We start from the raw sequence: 18,202 nt of genomic DNA, 5'->3' as shown, positions 1-18,202 counted from the left end.
GGTGGTGCTACAAAACTCATGCAATGCCTTTCTTGATATACATTTGCATGAGCACCACAGTTTGGAGGAAGACTTCCAGTCAAGCTAGCCATGGGCTCAGGAACATCCTTGGGAACAGGGAGACCAGCAGCTCATCCAAACCATTGTTCAGGTCCCTCTTCTCACCTCTGACTTCAAGAGCATTGGTGCTGTGCACATGCTGCTACATGCAGCACTGTAGCTAAGACTGTTGACGACTGAACTTCTCAAGATGCTGTGCTGTGCTAATCAAGTGTTCTGGTTTGGTTCCTTATCTGTGATAACTTACAGTGAAGACAGGTCATACAAAAGAGAGTAGAGAAATGAAGTGCCTCTGGATGGCAGTGATAAGCCTCACCTTGAACTGTTTTTCTAGCCTTGTCTTCCCTCCTATGCCAGGTATGAGGATGCTGTTAACATAACTATGCAACTGGTTTGCAGACACTTCAGTCTCCTTCCCAAGGATGGCTTCCAACAAGGCATCATGAATAAAAATGTACTGCTCCTAGAAAAACAACAGCATGTCACGTAGGCGCTTGGAATAAACTAAACAGCTGGCTTGAACCGAGGAGTAGGGCACACAGAAGGAAGGGGTGTGCAAGGCAAGCCACCCGTGCAAATACTGCCAAATCCAGAGGAAACATTTACAAGTGTAGCATGTACTACTCTGAGTAAGTCAAAAGCAAAATCTGGAGTTTCTGGTCTAGATCAAGGAGACATTCCAGAGCAAAACTGTCAAGTGATATGTTCAATTTTTACAGGGATGTAAGTGAAAAGTCCATTTTCTCTTTGATTACAACATAAAAATGATCAAGGCTTTAAATTCAAGCCCATTGTAATCCTTACCTCTGTCTGGACGAGGTAGTTGCGCTGTGTCCTGATGTGTTTCAGGAAACCCAGGACATTAACTGTGCTTTTGTCTTTGATCTGTTGCAGCATACTGTCTATCACAATGTAGGTACCAGTTCTGCCAACACCAGCACTGCAGAGGACATAAAAGAAACTCATGTAATACAGTTGGACCAAAGTGGATGTTCACAACAGCAGAACAAAAGAAAGCAAATAGTCCTGTTCCTAGACTTAGTTTCCCTGCTAGCCCCAATCATGAAAGTTTCTAAACAAAATATTTTGTTTTTCTGAGGATTTTACCAGGTATGTATTTCAGGATTTGACACTTACTTGTCTTGGCTCCACTGCTGCTCTACTGGTGTTGGCTAGAGGAGAACAACTCTCTACAGGTCTCTATATAGAGATCCATCCTATACCAAACTACAGCTATCCCACACCACCAAGGTTGCTATGGGCTGTGGGGCTGCCCTGGTTGGCTTCAGTCTTGAAGTAAGGCTTAAGCTTCACAGTGGAGCTGTAATCCTGCTCTGGAAATGCAAGTGGTACCAGCACAATGGAGAGACATAAGAGAAGGCTAATCCTGTGGAGGCAGGTCTCTTTGAAGGGGAGGAGAGTGGTCCTGGGCCCAACAGAGCGGGCAGAGAAAGGAACTCTTCAGAGCTTCTCAATTTCTGCTCAGAAAGGAGCTCTGACCCCCATCATTCTCTCATCTTCACTACAGTGCTGTACAGCTTCCTCATTTGCAGTGATGAAGATCAAATCCCTTAACCCATTTAAGGTAAATCCTCTCTGACTGCCAGTGCTGGTGAATGTGAGTTGTTTCAGTGGGAAGCACACACCCAGGTGCCTGGGTGTTCAAAGGGCTGGTTGCCAGCAGAGGCAATCCTGTCCTGCTCATGCTCTGAGTGGCTACAAACAAGCTTTCATCAAGGAATTGCACAAGCATAGTTGTTCAGCAACTCAGTATCATGACATGGGATTTTGCTACAGCAATTGGGAAGCTTTTATATTGGAGCTGCCTTTGAGACACAGGCAAAGCAAGCTCACGTCTACCTGCACTGCATGAGGCTGGCACTCTCCTGTGTTAATAACTCACGGGGTCTGTCTTAGCTGGCAGGTGCACAGGCCTTGTGCACAGCCTGTGCACAAGGTAGGTGTGCTGTGAGGCTGTTATCACCCTTCCATACCTGCAGTGGACCACTACTGGTCCCATGTCCAGGGTCCTGGCTGAGGAGGATCTCCTCACAAAGGTCAGCACGGGCAGGGCATACTCTGGCACACCCATGTCAGGCCACTGAGTGTAGTGGTACTGAATCACCGTCCTCTCATTCTGCCGCCCTTTGGGGTTCCCTTTCTGGCCCTGTGTGCAAAGTGCATGCAGAAAGGAGAGAGAGCTTAGGGGAGAGAAGCATGGAAAGATGCACAGTCCTAGTGGCTTGCTCAGCTGAAAAAGTACCGATGTCTATGAGAAGAAATCTTCTGCAGCTCTGCCTCCTGCTAGGTGGAGACAGAGTTCAAGGAAAAAAGCAGGTTAAGAACTGTGACACCAAAGCAGCAATCAACTTGAGAAAAAGAAACACAGGCTAAACCTTTCCCCAGGTTCCTTGTAATCCTGACTCATTTCCCACCCACCTGTGACTTCAAGTTGCCTATGCAAACGCTGAGTTCTGCTCCTGTATTCCTTGCATCCTCCCCAAACCAGAAGGCACCAGGGTGAGAACGGTGAAGGCTTTACTCACCTTCTTCATCTTCGTGTTCCTGACTGTGAAGCGGCGCACGGTGTAGCAGGCGTGAACGTTTGTGCTCTTGAGCGTGACGATGATGTTGCCGTACTCCTCGCTGTTCTCTGATGGCCAGTACTGGTCACATTTTCTCTGAACAGAGACACAGTTGGGTTGGTTGGCTGAGGGTTTGAGTATCTGCTTGGTGTTTGCGTTTATAGATTGTTTTCAAAAAGCAAAATCGTGGCTGGCTATGATCCCTCTGTGATGTCAGTTATATGTTAATGTTTAATATATCAATATGTATCACCCAAAACATTTAAAACCAAATCTGCCCATGTGATCCAGGGAGGTGACAAAGAGCCAACTGCTAACAAACTAGAAAATATCTTACTCTTCCTTTTTCAACGAGGTTTGTGATCATGACAATGATTCCAGTATTTTGTTCCCAAATCATCCTCCAGAAATCTTCAAAGGTAGACTTTAAAGGTCCCTGGGTAGCAATGTAGGCTTTTGCTTTGTTGTAACCCTTCAAAGAAAACCATAATGCCAACTGAGATGAAAGCAGTATCATGGCAGACATATTAATATTTTAAAGGCAATAAAGGTGCCTTTCTCATTCAGAACAGTGAGGAATTTGTAGCAAAATTATCAGGTGGAGTTAGAAAACATGACCACTTCACAGGTGGCAATAATTCCTCCTTGTGGAAGGATTCAGAGCTAGAGAAGAAAAACACAATTTGAACAACTTACATCGACGTAATTAGCATTAATGTAGTCACTGTGCTTAGAGTCTTTTCCTGGTAAAGGCCTCAGCTTCACCCTGCTGTGATCATCTGCAGCATGAAAAACAGAGCAGAGAAGCATTAAGGAAATACAGTGTAGAACTGCGGGTAAACATCCCATTTCCTAGGTATTGGAGTATTGGAAGCAATTGGCCTTGGATTGGAGTCAAGGGAGAGGTGGGAGTACCTGCTCTTGGTCATCTGCTCACGGTAGCAGGTCCTCAGGCTTGACATCCCTTAATAGTTTGTGCTGGGACAGCTTCCCTTTAAAGGACACTGAAGCCTCAGGAGCACAATCTCTAGGCTCACGCACACCACAGTGTTGTGTGATCCCAAGAGCCAGGGCACCCCACAGGGCTGTGTCACACCATGCCAGGACACCGGCTCAACTCTTCCGGGCCTGAGCTCAGGCAGCTCTGCTGGCTCTGGGACCTGGGTCAGTGTCTTCACTTCTTCACCACCCTCATCACACCAGGAAGACAGACTTTAGGTCATGCCCTTTAGCTCTAATTTTTGTTCCACCCAAATGCTTGACTTTGGCTTAAACCAGACAAAAACTGCAGCTTGCTCCTGCTTGCAGGCAGCAGCATTGGGCTGGGTGGTGCTTCCAACACACACACAGATGAGATGTGGGCTAACTGTAAGCATGAAGAATCTGACTTCTGCTGTCTTCCTTGAACACCAATAGAGAGAGGTTCCTTGGGGGGCAATCTGGAGGACTGGAGTGCCTGCTCCAATTCTCTCTCTGTGCCTAGAGGGACCAGACATCTGTCTAAAATCAGAGCAGGACAACCACAATGAATCCCCTTGCCCAAGACACAGCAAGTCTTTTACAGGTCTAGGAACTGGTCTTGTGCTGGCACCTTGATTACTTCTGAGAATCTGTCAGACATGTGTGTTTCTTTCCTATGCCTCCAAACCTTTCAAGTTTTATTGCAATGTTTATGAACTTTGTGAACTTAGCAGCTCTCCATCTTTGTTCCTAAACCACAGTTACTGCTGCATCTGTCATTCTTTCCACACCAGACAATGATATGGACAAAGTTACTGCACCTCCAACACAGACCTGCAGTAATGTGCATTCTATAGCAGAGTCCAGATTTGCAGTTCTCAGAGGAATACTGGCAATGCCTGCCTTGTGCTACAAAGATCACTGTTTGTCCAAGTCATGCACACAGCTGAAGCAGTTGAAATACAGTAGATACACTCTGTAAGATTTAGCACCTTTGGGATGATAGAGGAATCCCAGGGATCATCAATAAAACTCTTTGCACCACCATGCCCTTCCCTTAGGCCAGTTTTCAGATGTTAGAGTGCAGAAGAGCTCTGTTCACCAATTTATCCCAATTATTCCTCCACAAAATTTCACATCAAATTGCAAAATAATTCCAAACAAAATCTGGAGTGAAATCCTGGCTCTAGAAATATCAAAATATCCACTGTCTTGAGTAGTGAAAGGACCTGTCAGCCACACTTTCACCTTTATTAATTACTGTGCAATAACATAGCTTGAAGGTGCCTGCCTTTTCCAGTCACACACAGACACACAGTGAGAAGAGAGTGCCTTTTGGGGTTGATGCATTGTGCTTACGTACAGGCCAGGATGTTGATGTATCTGTTCTTGTGCTTGTTGTCGGGATGGTTGGAATGCTCTGCAGTGATGTTCATGTCGGCCGTACAGCGCTGCACTTCCTAGGCATAAAAATTACTCAAATGGAAAACATGTCTGTACAAAAAAGATTCAGCTTTATCTCATTTTGCAAGAGCTTAGAGAGAGACCAGGTTTAAAATACTGACATCTTAATTGCTGGACTGAACACAAAGTCCTTCGGTCTTGGAAGATGGGATCTGCTATATTGAGCTGTGTCGGCTGCTCCCTGCTGAGTGGCTATCCTACCTCTGCAGAACTGGGGACGGATGCCCTTTGGACACCCTGAAGGGCTTTCTGTCTCCTCTGACCAGCAGTCCATCATCTCCTGGACTGCATCTCCTGTGATGCCCTACTCTGTCCCCTCTTGGGAAGGGATGACACAGTCACTCAAAGGCAAGTGGCCGGTGCAGCGTAAGAAACGAAGCACAAAGCTCACTTCAGCAGAAGCCTTTGACCGCTGGACAACTTATCTGCTTATAATCTCTCAAAACAAGGTTTCTGACATTTAAGTTTGGCACTGACCTTTTGTTAGTTTTCTGCAGAGAGATGCCTTTTATAAAATACAAATACAATAGATCTTTGAAGATAACAGTGAGTGCTTTAAATACCACTGCTTGGACACTGATTAACAGCCTACGATATAGCGCAAAAGACAAAAGGCTGCAGCGATGTATATATCCATCTATAAAGCAGCAAGAGGCCAGGCTTGCCTAGGTGCTCATGAAGCTAGAGCTGTAGGTTTCTGTCTAGCTGAGGCTGCAGGTTACATACTTAATTCCCATTGTTTCTCTTAGTTCTTCACCCACCCCTTCCTTACACTGTCCAACAAGAGAATACTGAAACGGGGCGATGGAGGGTGTTTTCTCAGTTCCCCTCAGTGAGATGTCTTAGAGAGCTACACATTTCAGAGACTGTCTTGTAGACTGAATCACTAAACCTCATGTGCGATACCACCTCCAAGATATATAGATATAGTTTTATTCTATTTAATAACAATCTTCCTGAAAAAGCTAAACTCCTTTTTGTCACTCGGTCTGAAAAACCCAGTTTGGAAATGTCTATCAATATTTGGAGTTTACAAAGTTGCCAAAGTAACTGTATTTATTAAAAACATTTTGTGAGTCCCAGAAATTGCACCAAACAGAACCAATTCCCCCCAAGGATATCTGGAGAAGTGCCAAATTGCATTGTACTTCAGGTTTTAAAAATAACAGTATAGAACCTGCCTAAGAGGGAAAGTCATTAGGAGCTCACAGCTGCTACAAAGATCACAAGCTAAGTGACAGAGAAAAATTATCAAGAGAAATGCTATACAAACAGCAGATGTAACAGAGTTCAGCATTATGCAGACATGTCACAAAGGACTTGCATAGCAATTTTGATATCTTCCTCAGCATTTACATTTTAAAAGTGCAAAGTATACTGAAACCTTGAACATTTTATAGCTTTTATATCCACATGTCACTCTCAAATACCAATTGCTGCTCGCTCTCTCTCCTCCCGCTCTCCATAGGGAGAAACGTACTACATTCAAGGAGATGAGCTGAGCAAAGACAAAGAAGAATCAAGCAAAACTCTCAGCTGGCCCTAATAGAATTTTCATAGCTCCATTTCTGTCACAGAAATAAAAAAACCACATTAAAGTGTGCACTTCCCCTAATTCTGCCTGTCAGCTCCAGCAAGCAAGGGACTTCTGATTGCACAGTGAGCAGGATCAGTTCAGCCTAAGTCATAGCTAGAAAAGTTGCATTAGTTACACCTTAGGTTGGTTTAATACAATTTTGTTTGACCTTTGTTTTTTTTGCACTTACAAATCATAGAACATCAGTGCTGCACCATTGTAGCTCACCCCTGAAAAATAACGCCTCACTTCTGAAAAGCCTCGTGTCAAACTCCACATCCCTGCATCACTACAAAGCTCTTTTTAGTGATTATCAGCACTGAAACACTTATGCCAAATGCTGTGGAATTTAAGACAGATGAGTTTAGTAAGGTTCTGTGGAGAATACTCTGAAAAGTTACAGAATTTAACAGGGAATTACCTCCCTGCTAAGGATTTTTCTCTGACAGTTTAAATACTACATAGTAAATGTATCACTTTCTATTAAATTCTATAGGATTTTTCCATAAGGGAATTCTTGGTGAGGTTAATCATTTTAATTAACCTTTTTATGTTGATGCTGACTGTTTTCTCAACTGTACATGTTCCCAGTTGGCCAATAGAAAGTTAATAGAAGAGGAAGATTAAGCTAAGAAGGTGAAAAACACAAATGGAAAAGAAGGTCTGACGCTGTGAGAGCTGATCATCTGAAAATGGCTTTTCTTAACGTGTTACATTCTAAATGACTTTTAATACTCTGGGAAGCTGCTGTAATGGTGGATTCCTACGTCTGCACACTGTGAAGCACGGCAAAATGAGACTACTCAAGAAAAGCTCCCTGTTGCCAATACACCTCAACTCTGTCTTTTTGAAAATCAATGTGGGACAATAAAGGGGCATTTTGACTTCACCCCCACCAGTCCACGATACAATCAACGCTTTGGGACACTGAAGTTGTGCAGCTAGAAGGGGCCTGAGGACATCCTCCAGCTCTACGCTGGTCACTGACAACGTTTGGCTGTGCTGCACAGAAAGATCAGGCTGAGAGCAGAAGGTGGTTATCCACTCTCTCTTACCTTCCTAGGTTAATCTCTCCAACAGTAAATTGCTAACTCACAGGCTCACCCCACCAGACAGTAGGGTGTAAGTTAAGATGCCTTTGTTATTAAAGTCAAAATGGTTGTCTTTCATCGATGCACAAAGTGCAAGAGGACAAGACTAGTTGCAGCCTGTTATCTCTGCTCAGTATTATTCACCCTTTGGCAGAAGCAGCAGCCTGGTGTTAACAAACAGCACACTGGAGAAAGTTCCAAGAAGTCACCATCCTAATCATGCCATTTTACCACATTTATGTATATTACATGTTTCCTTTCCCAGTATCTTCTATTGTTTATGCAATGAAAATTGTGGGATTTCTAACTCTTACTGGCTGCCAAGTCTTTCATTTGCATTTAAGCCATTACCATTATTATAATAACTTAAGTTTGCAGACAGGCCAACAGGTCAGGTCTGATCTCAGGCTGCTCATTGCAGCCTAAACAAACTCCTCTCCAATTAGCAGTAAACAGCTGCTGGCACTGTGGAGTGGGATAGGTTGCATCCCTATCACCACACCCACAATTGGTTCACAAACTTCTCAGCTCTAGAGTTTTCTCTTCAGTTCTCCTTAATCCTGCTTAGAGTCTTCCACTGATATTAACAACTTCTTGCTAGCACACTGCTGCTCTTCACGTTTAACTTTGCAGAACACATTACTGGCCAAAGATGAATGGATACAGACTCTTATTCTGTTCTTTCAACTTACCATTGACAACCCAAGAAACCGAAGTACATGGTTTCGATTGACCGTTAGTTACTGTAAAAAGTGTTCTAGTCTACCCCATTATGGCTAATTTACCTTTTAATTATATTGTCCATGCTAATGCTAATTGGAATTTGATACACCCGGGTTTAATGACCCATTTTCATTGCCGTTCTGAAACAAGTTACAGATTAGTTTCTTCTAAACTTCAAAGAATTTCCATTTAAGTGTAAAATCAAACCGCTCCAGTGTCTTGCTGGCAATATAAGGTTCTGAGCAGGAGTTTTTGCTACAGTGACTGAGCAGGAACTCGGTCTCTTGATTTGGCCTTATGCAGTGCTGCTGTTGTTTCCCATTACTTCAGCCTGATGTCCTAGCAGGGGCTGAACTGTGAAAGCCTATGAATAGCAATGAGGAGGAATCATGAACAAAGAAAAGATCCTCATCTGAAGGACTAAATTAGAGAAGATCCATAGCTATGTTTTGATAGTACTTTGACAGTTTCCAGCATGAAAGCAGCTAGTTCTTCCACCTCTAAATAAATTTTGATTTATTATTTTAATGCTCAAATTAGGGAATTCTGTGGTAGTGCTCTTGCTGTTTGTTTTACCACAGCAAACATGAAGAAGATGGCATACTGACAGAGACAGCAGAGAGCATTTGAAGATATCCCACAGGAACAGTGTAGATTTTTGCAATAATTTAGCACTGGTATAAACTCTCCAATGGCACTCAAGAGAGAGGTGAGCTGGGGACAGCCTAGAATGAAAGTGAAAATAAACAAAACGACTCAACACAGGCATTGCAGTGGAGGAGTTATGAAGAGATGGTTAAAAATTAATGTAAATGAATGAGGAGAGGATGGTGGAGGAGTCTTTATCTGTGGTACCCTGCCCTTCATCAGGCAGGGAAGTGTCAGAGTCTGACTGAAACCTTGTGTTGCCCATGCAGGGCCATGGCTCCTCTGAGTAGGGCTTCCAAGCAGGGACTTTTGATATGACTGCAGTGCTATGGTCAGTAGGAAAGCTCAGGTATCTGAACTTCTTTTATTGCTTCTCTTCAACTTTATCTCTTTTAATTCACAGTGACAAAGTCTTAAGGTAGGTGAAGCCATGAGGTAAGAAGTACTCCAGGAAGGCCCTCTTCAGCAGCAATCCCTCCTCCAGCTTCACAGTGCTGCTTCCCTTTGGTTTTGGTACAGCAATGAGCAGGCTGAGAATACCTCTAATTATGGCAGTTTTGGGCCAGGGTTATAAAACATTTCCCAGTGCAGTAATGTCTGCTAGCAGCACGCTTTCGAAATGGCATCTTTCTACTGCCAAATATAAGCATGTGTCTTATGTAAGCTGTGCCTAATCTGTAAGGGATGCTAGTATAACTACACAGTGTCTTTAGTGTCTCAAGAAATGTGCAAAGTGCAGCGTTATCTGTCTTCGATGCAGCCCTTCTCTGGAGAATAACATTCTGAGGTCACTGGTTAAAAAGAGTTAGTGACCCCTACCCTGAGCAACAGCAACCGTGAGAATAACGTTTGCAAATCCCTGCCAGATTGCTGCAGATACAGATTTATGTTATTTTCTTACATTTCAAGACATTTAGAAGAAGGTGTCACTGGAGTATAAAGATATTTTCAATTTATGTGATGAGGGAGCTAGACAGCCTGCCTCCAAGTTCAGCGAGCCTGTTCAGGCTCCAAATTGGCAATGAATCATTCCACTCACAGGGCCACAGGCAGGAGAGGTCTGTGGAGATTGCAGTCACCCACTGTAATCGCTCCCACAGCGGCACTGACCGGCCCACTCCAGAATTAGGGAGGACAGGAATCAAATTGTCACATCTCAAAAATCCAAATATTGCATTACACTACACATAAAAAAATTCACAGCTTTGGGGATGGAGGGTTATTTCTTGGCACAGTGTTCCTTTCTTAGAGCAAAAGGACTTGACTACTCTAAAACCTTACTGTGTTATTCCAGTAACCATTCAGGGGGAGGGAGTGAAAAGCTTTACCGTGGGAGGTGGCACTTCACACTCTTTTTGGTACAAGAATTTGGAGGGCACATGCCCCATATAGTCAGTCTGTCAGGGGAATAGAAGATGACAAATGTGACATCAGTTTTTAAAATGAGATCCAGAAGGGATTTCAGGCACTACAGCCCACTGAATCTGACTTCTTTGTGGGGCAAACTGCTAGACGCTGTAATAAATAGCAGAGCTAGTGAATGCCTCTAACACACTGTGGAGAGGTCCCTGAAGAAGTCTATAGGTAAGAACAGTCTGGAAGAGAAGAGCATATGTGGATTTTCAAAATGTTCATGAAACAGACTCTCTGAAAACATGACTGAAAAATCCTGATCTGTCTTGGAGCAAAAGGAAAACTCGCCTTGTATGCCAACGGGTTAGAAGTGGGACTCAGCTGCCCAGGAACTGTCTGTCAGTGCTCAGGTTTCAGCAGTGGGACCTTATGGGGACCTAATCTGTTCAGAAATGGACTGCAGAGCAGACAAAGTGTGTTTATCATACAAAATTATTCAGGATAATTAGAACAAAAGCTGTTTGTGAAAGGAAGCAGAACAATCTCAACAATACTGAGTGGCTGAGTGATAAAATGGCAAATGAAATTCAATGTTGATGAATGCACAGTGATATACTTGGGAAAAACAACCCTAACTATACATACATACTGACAGGTTCCCAATTTGCCATTGCCATTCAGTGATGAGACCTTGGGGTCACAGCTGATAGTTTCCTGGAGGTGTCAGCTGAGTGCTCAGCAGTTGTTAAGAAACAAATAGTATGTTAGGAAGAAGGAAAGTAATAGAAAACCAAACAGAAAACATCACTGTGCTCCTGCAGAATGCCACACTAAACCCCCTCATTAAATACTGCGAGCAGTTTTGCCCTTCCCGTCTTGAAAAGGATATGGTAAAGGAAGAAAAAAGGTACAGAGGGAGCAAGTCATAGTAAATCTTGGATGGCTTCCTCAAATAAGCAAATTAAATAGTTTGGACTTCAGATTTGAAAACAAACAATTAAGGGGGAATATGGGGGAGGCAGAAGGAATCATGTGAGGCAGTTAAGTGAACAGGGATGTACTTTGTAATGCAAAAACTAGGAGGCACCAAGAGATGTTATTAGGCCCGAGTTAAAAGCAAAAGGAAGTCCATTCTTGTGGGACAAATTGTAGAATTCATTGCCATGGGATGCTTCAGCCATGAGAAGTGTAAAAGGGTTTGAGAGGCAACTAAAAACTTATGGAAGAAAAGTCTATCAAAGACTATTAAACGTAATGATGCCAAGAAAATCTCTGGCTAGACAAGGAGTAGATACAATCTCTGGCTCAGAAAGCCTCCCAGTCTCTGTTCAGTCTTGCCACCAAACCCTGCTCCACTGCTGCCCTGTAAAAATGTGGTCCCTCGCCCTAAATGCCACAGCAAGAGGGTGCTGGAGTTGCCCAAAGCAAGCCCAAAAAACTTCTTGAAGTTTTTTCAGTATTAGGTTGAACAAATTCCAAGGTAGAATACGAAGAATTATATCAGAGACCAGGACTGGTGGATGCAGGATCATGGACTTTATTTTAAAAAGCTATTTGTTGTTCAGTATTAAATTGGGCCCTATTTCTAGTTTATATAAAAAATTGAAAATTCATAGGACTCAAAGGAAATCTTAACAATTCAGTACACACAAGAAAGCCCAGCTATCAGCAGACAATAAAGCTGCATAGTAGCACTATGATTACCCAAAGGGAGTAAGGATTCATTTTAGATGTACTTTCCAAGGGAAGATTTGTGAGTTCAAAGTCCTTTTTTCCTCTGCACATAAAAAGCTTCCTAAGCACTTTCACGAAATATTTAGCTGTAATTACAGCTCATTTTAAGAGAAGGAGGGAGTATTCACACAACTTACTTTCAAAGGAATCTTCATATAAAACCCAACTTGATACAGCCCACAACACGCTGCCAAAAACACAGGAAGAGACTTACACCAAAAACTACCAGCAAACAAGTGGAGAATGTTTACCTTCTACATCGGGCAGGGTACGTGTCTGCCCAGTTTAGTCTTTCACAGGTTGCACCATACACCTCCTGCCACTGAAATTTCTAAAGAGATTTTTGATCCCTTTTTCCTTTAAAAAAAAAATCCCATGCACTGGCTATCTTTGGGAAGATTTATTTATGCTGTAGTATTTATCACATTTTTTCCAGCATCTCCTGCCATTCTTTTCTCTCTTCATTTTAGATGTAAAAAGTAGACTTCTTGGTAAAAAGTCCATACTGCTGCAGAACCTAATAACTCTTCTCAGGAGTTCCCCAGGCATGAAGGCATGGTATGCCTCTGGTACTTTCCACCCAAGGCTAGCGGTCCTGTAACACTGGGTTTTCTCTTTGAGCTGGAATCTCACTGTTTCTCCATAAAACACTAGCTAAGTCCTCACTGTAGCTGGCAGACACAATTCGAGTACATACACCACGGCTGGGTCTATCTAGATGCAAGAAGGCACACTGCTGGCCACTTCCAGTAGCTACTGTATAAACATAACCTCAGGCTCCTCTAGTCCTAAACCACTTTCAAAACTGAGATTCCGATCTCTGAGTCAGTTTAGGCACTTGAGAAACATTTTACTGTCAGGCTCTGTGAAAAAAATCCCAGGTTTCACTCTTCTGTCCCATAAACGTGAATCGTAAGGAAGAAAACCAGGCCCACGAGGCATCAGCAGGCACAGCACAGCAATCAAAAGGAGCTGGATGTTTCATCCCAAACAGCCATTGTCATGTTCCTATTGCTTCTCCTTACTTTAGGAGGAGATTTCACTTAACTCTTTAAGAAGCTGAGATTTCAGCTATGGAGAAATACACCTGGAGTAACTACACTGACTTCAAAGTAGATGCTCCAAATTTTAAGCCAGCACAGAGTAGAATTTGGTGTGAGTAATGCAGCTGGAGGAGTTTCACTTCCCTTCAGAGGGGACCCTGCACTCCCCAGAACAGGACTAATTGGCCAAAGCCATCTCAGCCTGGCTGCCACAGCGTGGCACTGACAGCAGGGAGCTCCAGGAGGAAGGGGAAAATAAGGCTATTAGAGCAGTGTTTTTCTTTACTGAAACACAGGCGGAAGGTGTCCAACATTTGTTAATAGCAGTGATTTTGTGACAGCTGAAGCAAAACCTGCTTAGAGCCAGACCAAGTTTACAGATGTGTTGCTGATTATTTTGAATAATTAAATGGTGTAAAACCCAGCTGTGATGAATAACACTGGGGTCACAATTCATAAATAATTGAGAAGAGTGAGTCGCATTTGATCATCCTGATCAAATTCTACTCTCTGGAGAATAAATGTTTGTCCTGAATACCATCAACATTGTTAAATGCCTCAATATTCCTGCTCAGCCATCCAGCCAGCAGTCAATTGAACTAAATCACTTTAACACCTTACACATTTGCCTTCCTCATGAATACAAAATGTTTCTAACTTACACAATGGTCTTTGGGCATCAGAGAAAGCAGCCACTCTTTATAGACAGTAACCAAACAGCAACAATAAATGTTTTAAATGATCCCATTAAAAACAATTCCTGCATATAGTCTTGTCTTTACTGCAGTAAGCAAAGAAGCCGTAGATATTAGGCCACTTATTTTGGTTCATTGCCTTGTTTGTAAGCAGAACTACCCCTCTGATTCACATACAGCACACAAACACACACCTCCTTCTGCTGGTAGGGAAGCCAGTGGCACAGTTCCATACAATTTCCTGGGGCTCCTCCTGCTTCTCAGTACTTTCAAACGTTCATCAGTGACTGTGATTACACTGAATGAATGAAACGCCTAAAATCTAGCCAGAGAATACTGACTTGAGCTTATTAAGGCCTGACTCTGCAGCCCGTCCTCGTACTGTGTGATGTTTACCCTGCTTGTATGATATGATTTTGGCAACCCAGAGGTGGAAAACTAATTTTGTTTCATTGGAATCACCTCAAATTTATAGCAGATTTATAGGTCAGAATCTGCCCTAAACAGGTAACAAGATGCAAGCTTTAAAATAGTTACATTGGGTAAATACCACCAAGTAAACCCTGAAGCCTTTCTCCTTGGTTTTACTGGAGCAAAATAACCAATGACTTCAACAGCAATCTTTCCTGGCTGAACTGAGCATGGAAAAGGACTGCAGGTACCCACAGTTTGGGTTTTGATAAAAGACTGTAACATAGTACACTTACTCATAGTGAACACTATTACATTCCTTTTGGACTATGCAGAGGGTATGTGACTTCTCAGTGTGACTAAGAGGTGTAGATTCTGGGTCAGCAAGAGTAAAATAAGCTGCAGACTGTAAGAAAAGCCTGGAGTTAAACATGACTGCCTCTGCCTTCACGTTGTTCCTGTGGGATTGCAAGCAGCCTTTCCTATTTAACAAAAACCTAGGAGGGTTCCCCCTTAAAGGCACCAAATTTGTCGTGGTTAAGAAGCATCCATAAGTGTGCAGTCCCACATTGCTCATACCTGGTGGCAAATTGGTATTTCCCTATTTCTTCTGATACATTTGAGCATTGCATTTACCTGACATGACAGCATCACACAGATGTCACACAGTCCCTAACTAATAATACACCATTAACTTTAGGAAAACAACATTTTATCGGTGGATCATTAAGTCGTACCTCAAAGTCTTCAGAGAACCCATGCTGGTTATTAGAATACAGCTCACTGATGTGTTTAACAAACTGCTTGACTGGAATTGCTTCCATGTCATCTGTAGAAAGAAAGAGATATTCAGAGTTGCTATTTGTCTCACACATAACACTTGAGGAGAGAAAATCTTTGCTCAATATCACTTAGATCCAAGTTCCCAGGGGCAGAAATAGTTCAATATACAGTAATAAGAAATTTTGATGAATCTCACCAATCTTGAGTTAAACTCTTCATATTATATTTCTAATTCTGAGCACTACAATTATGAATATTGAGATTCTATTCTCTGAGATGCTAATTTACAAAGTCCAATTGATGTTCAAAGATTGTTTGGTTCTTGTTTGCCGTTTGAAGGTGGCTGTGGGTGGGATGAAGAGGCCTCCTTTCCTTCCACATTGTATAAAAAGAGACTCAAAATATGAAAGTGCGGTTGACAATGGCTCTCAGATAAGTTTTTACCAGACTGAGCAGACACACAGGTTTTTCTTCTGAAAGTTATTTTTTCCTTTTTACACAACAGTGTAGAAACTGAATGGACATGAAAAACTGTCTCTGAGCAAAAGACCAGGCAGTACAACATTCACCCTGATTTGAGTTCTCTCTCATGCCAGACACCATTCATAACATTGAATATGTATTCCATTGGACCATTTCTTCTCCCTCAGCACAGTGCAAATTCCACCCAATATACCAATAAATCACCCACGGACATCTTAAAAGAAAGAAGTCAAAGGCTTGCATTGAATTGAAGACAAACAAGACTGTTTCAAACACCTGGTACTCTGGACAGATTCTAATAAAGCTGAGGTGTAGGATGGTTGCCTTGTTTCTTGCTCTTTCTCTCTAAAAAAACGCCTAGATGTTGTTACAACCACCACTGCAGTTGGTAGAAATGCTGTGCTTGCCAAGATTCATTAGTTAATATTTTCAGCCTGGCGTTTAGAACACATAAATTGCTATACAACTGTGATTACTTTCAGCATGTGACATAATCTATCGCCTGATGGCTACTATTGTCTGATGGCAGATTTTATGGCAAAGCTCTGGTATTTATATATTCCATTTAATATTCTTCTGAAGATCGCATCTAGTTTATGTTTACTCCCAGTAATTCAGTGGTGTATTTTTGCTCTCATTTAGCAGCCATATGGTTTGGTGCTACAGCTGCATTATAATCTGGATTCTTTTCCTTTTAAACATCTACATTATGATAGAAAAAATCCAAATATTTCTACAGATACTTAGCAAAATTTAACGATAAATAAATAGATGTGACATTTACTGTATTCAGAGTGAAAGATCTTTGGCAGCTAAAACCTCTAAGCTGTCACATATGCTTTTCTTAGCAAAGGGTATAAAGATCTGTATGTGTAAATGAGGTTCTACTTTGGCAAGAATTTTATAGATCCCTGACAATCTGATTTCTTTCCAGCTGATGGCAGTTAATATTGACCATGTCATTACTCCTCTGCTCTTATTTTATCAGGCAATGCTCTAAGGTGACTTTTTGCATCTATTGACATTGTCAGATTTCCATGAGCTCTCTTCTATTTTATTTACAAGAGCCAATTGTTAAAGATATGTTTGCAATCTGATCACCTCCCAGTATAGTAATGCTACTTTAATTAACCACATGCTCATTTACTGAATAATACAGAATTCAAAACATTTGACAAGTGTGTGCTCATCTTAGCAAAAAGCTGCAGCATGCAGAAATGCTGGCACTTACAAATATTTAAGTGATAACATTTATTCTATGTAATATTGAGAATATCATCGTCTCATAACAACATTTGTATTAATATTTTTGCAGCCAAGACACTTGAATGGAATGATCTATAGGAAAAGCAGTCCATAGCAAGAGTCTGTAAATCAGTCTTTCCTCTCCTGAAAAGTCACCCATACATCTTAGATTTCCTTGAAAATAACTTGTGCTATGATAGCAATTTCACATACTCTCACAAGAAAAGTTTGGTCATTATCATTTAGGGTTCTTTTTTTGAGTAGTCTAGTTCAACTGAGACTAACCAAGATCAAGGATTCGCTGCAGCACACCAGTGTGTCCAATTTAATTTTGCAGAAGGCAGAATTTAATTTTAATTGTGATCTGTGAGCCAAAAAATACATTAGAGATAACATGCTCTCTGGTCCATTGAATTCCCACCAATTTCAAGGATGGGCCTGCACTAGAGATCCATGGCAAAATATGGTTAGTTTTCTTATTATCATGATCACTGCATGGTGGCAGTATGTCTCCACCTTTATAGCCACTGCTACTTCACTTCTCTGTTGTTCACTGTCTTCTATTGTTTCTCCTCTCTTTTTTCTCTTCGGCATTTTCACTTCTGATTCTCCCCAGAAGACTTAGCCCAATGCAGTTTCGTACTCTATTCAAAAAAGTGGGCAACAATTAAACATTAAATAAACTAAATAGGAAACACTGTTGAAGTGTGAGCTCTCTGGGTGAGATGGACCTGCTGCTGCTGAAGCTGCCCACAAACTCAGGAAAACCACATTGCAGCACCTGTAATTGTTTCATATTAGGAAGATTAAAATCAGAACCACTAACATTAAAAACTCAAAGAGTGCTTATGATTTGCAGCTTTCCAGCTGCTGGGATAACGTGGCCCTGCTGACCGTGCGAGGCCTCGTGGCTACTGCAAGAGCCAGGTCAAGGCCAGCCCGAGAGCCACCCACAGCCCTGAGGGGACAGGCTGCCACAGCCTCCCGGCTGCACACCCATCCTGCCCCTCACTGATACCCCCAAGAAAGCAGCCATACATAAGATGCAATCTACTCCACTAACCAGTGAAACAGAAAAGCGTTCAAGTGATTTGGACCTCTATTTTTCTATTCATGACCTCCAAACTCCACCTACAAATTACTTCAGCTGGGGTATACGCACGCTTGGCCACAGGCAGCTTGCCAGAGCCCTAGTAAAATATGTACTAATATCCTCAGCACTCCTGAATGATACCTGTGCTGATGTGCTCTGAAGATGGCCATGACCTTCTCTAAGAAAATCAACAGATATAGATAGATGCACAGAATATGCTTTTCCTTGCACTATTGCCAGTCCAAAGGCTTTGCT

General features: G+C 42.2%; 1 protein-coding gene across 1 annotated transcript in view; it reads right to left on the bottom strand.

Annotated features, from left to right (window-relative positions):
• Positions 1–18,202, bottom strand: part of PTPRG (protein tyrosine phosphatase receptor type G) — a 407,362-nt gene that overhangs the window by 16,418 nt on the left and 372,742 nt on the right. The window contains exons 15-22 of the mRNA XM_062008042.1: positions 15,081–15,172; positions 4,969–5,065; positions 3,342–3,424; positions 2,983–3,117; positions 2,607–2,741; positions 2,055–2,227; positions 865–1,000; positions 377–523 (exon numbers count right to left, since the gene is read on the bottom strand). Coding sequence (XP_061864026.1) covers positions 377–523; positions 865–1,000; positions 2,055–2,227; positions 2,607–2,741; positions 2,983–3,117; positions 3,342–3,424; positions 4,969–5,065; positions 15,081–15,172 — 998 coding nt within the window. The remainder of the gene's footprint in view (positions 1–376; positions 524–864; positions 1,001–2,054; positions 2,228–2,606; positions 2,742–2,982; positions 3,118–3,341; positions 3,425–4,968; positions 5,066–15,080; positions 15,173–18,202) is intronic.

This window comes from Colius striatus, chromosome 15 (assembly GCF_028858725.1).
Source record: "Colius striatus isolate bColStr4 chromosome 15, bColStr4.1.hap1, whole genome shotgun sequence".
Lineage (NCBI taxonomy): Eukaryota > Metazoa > Chordata > Aves > Coliiformes > Coliidae > Colius > Colius striatus.
The sequence above is the reverse complement of the archived record's forward strand: the minus strand, read 5'-3'. Positions and strand labels throughout refer to the sequence as shown.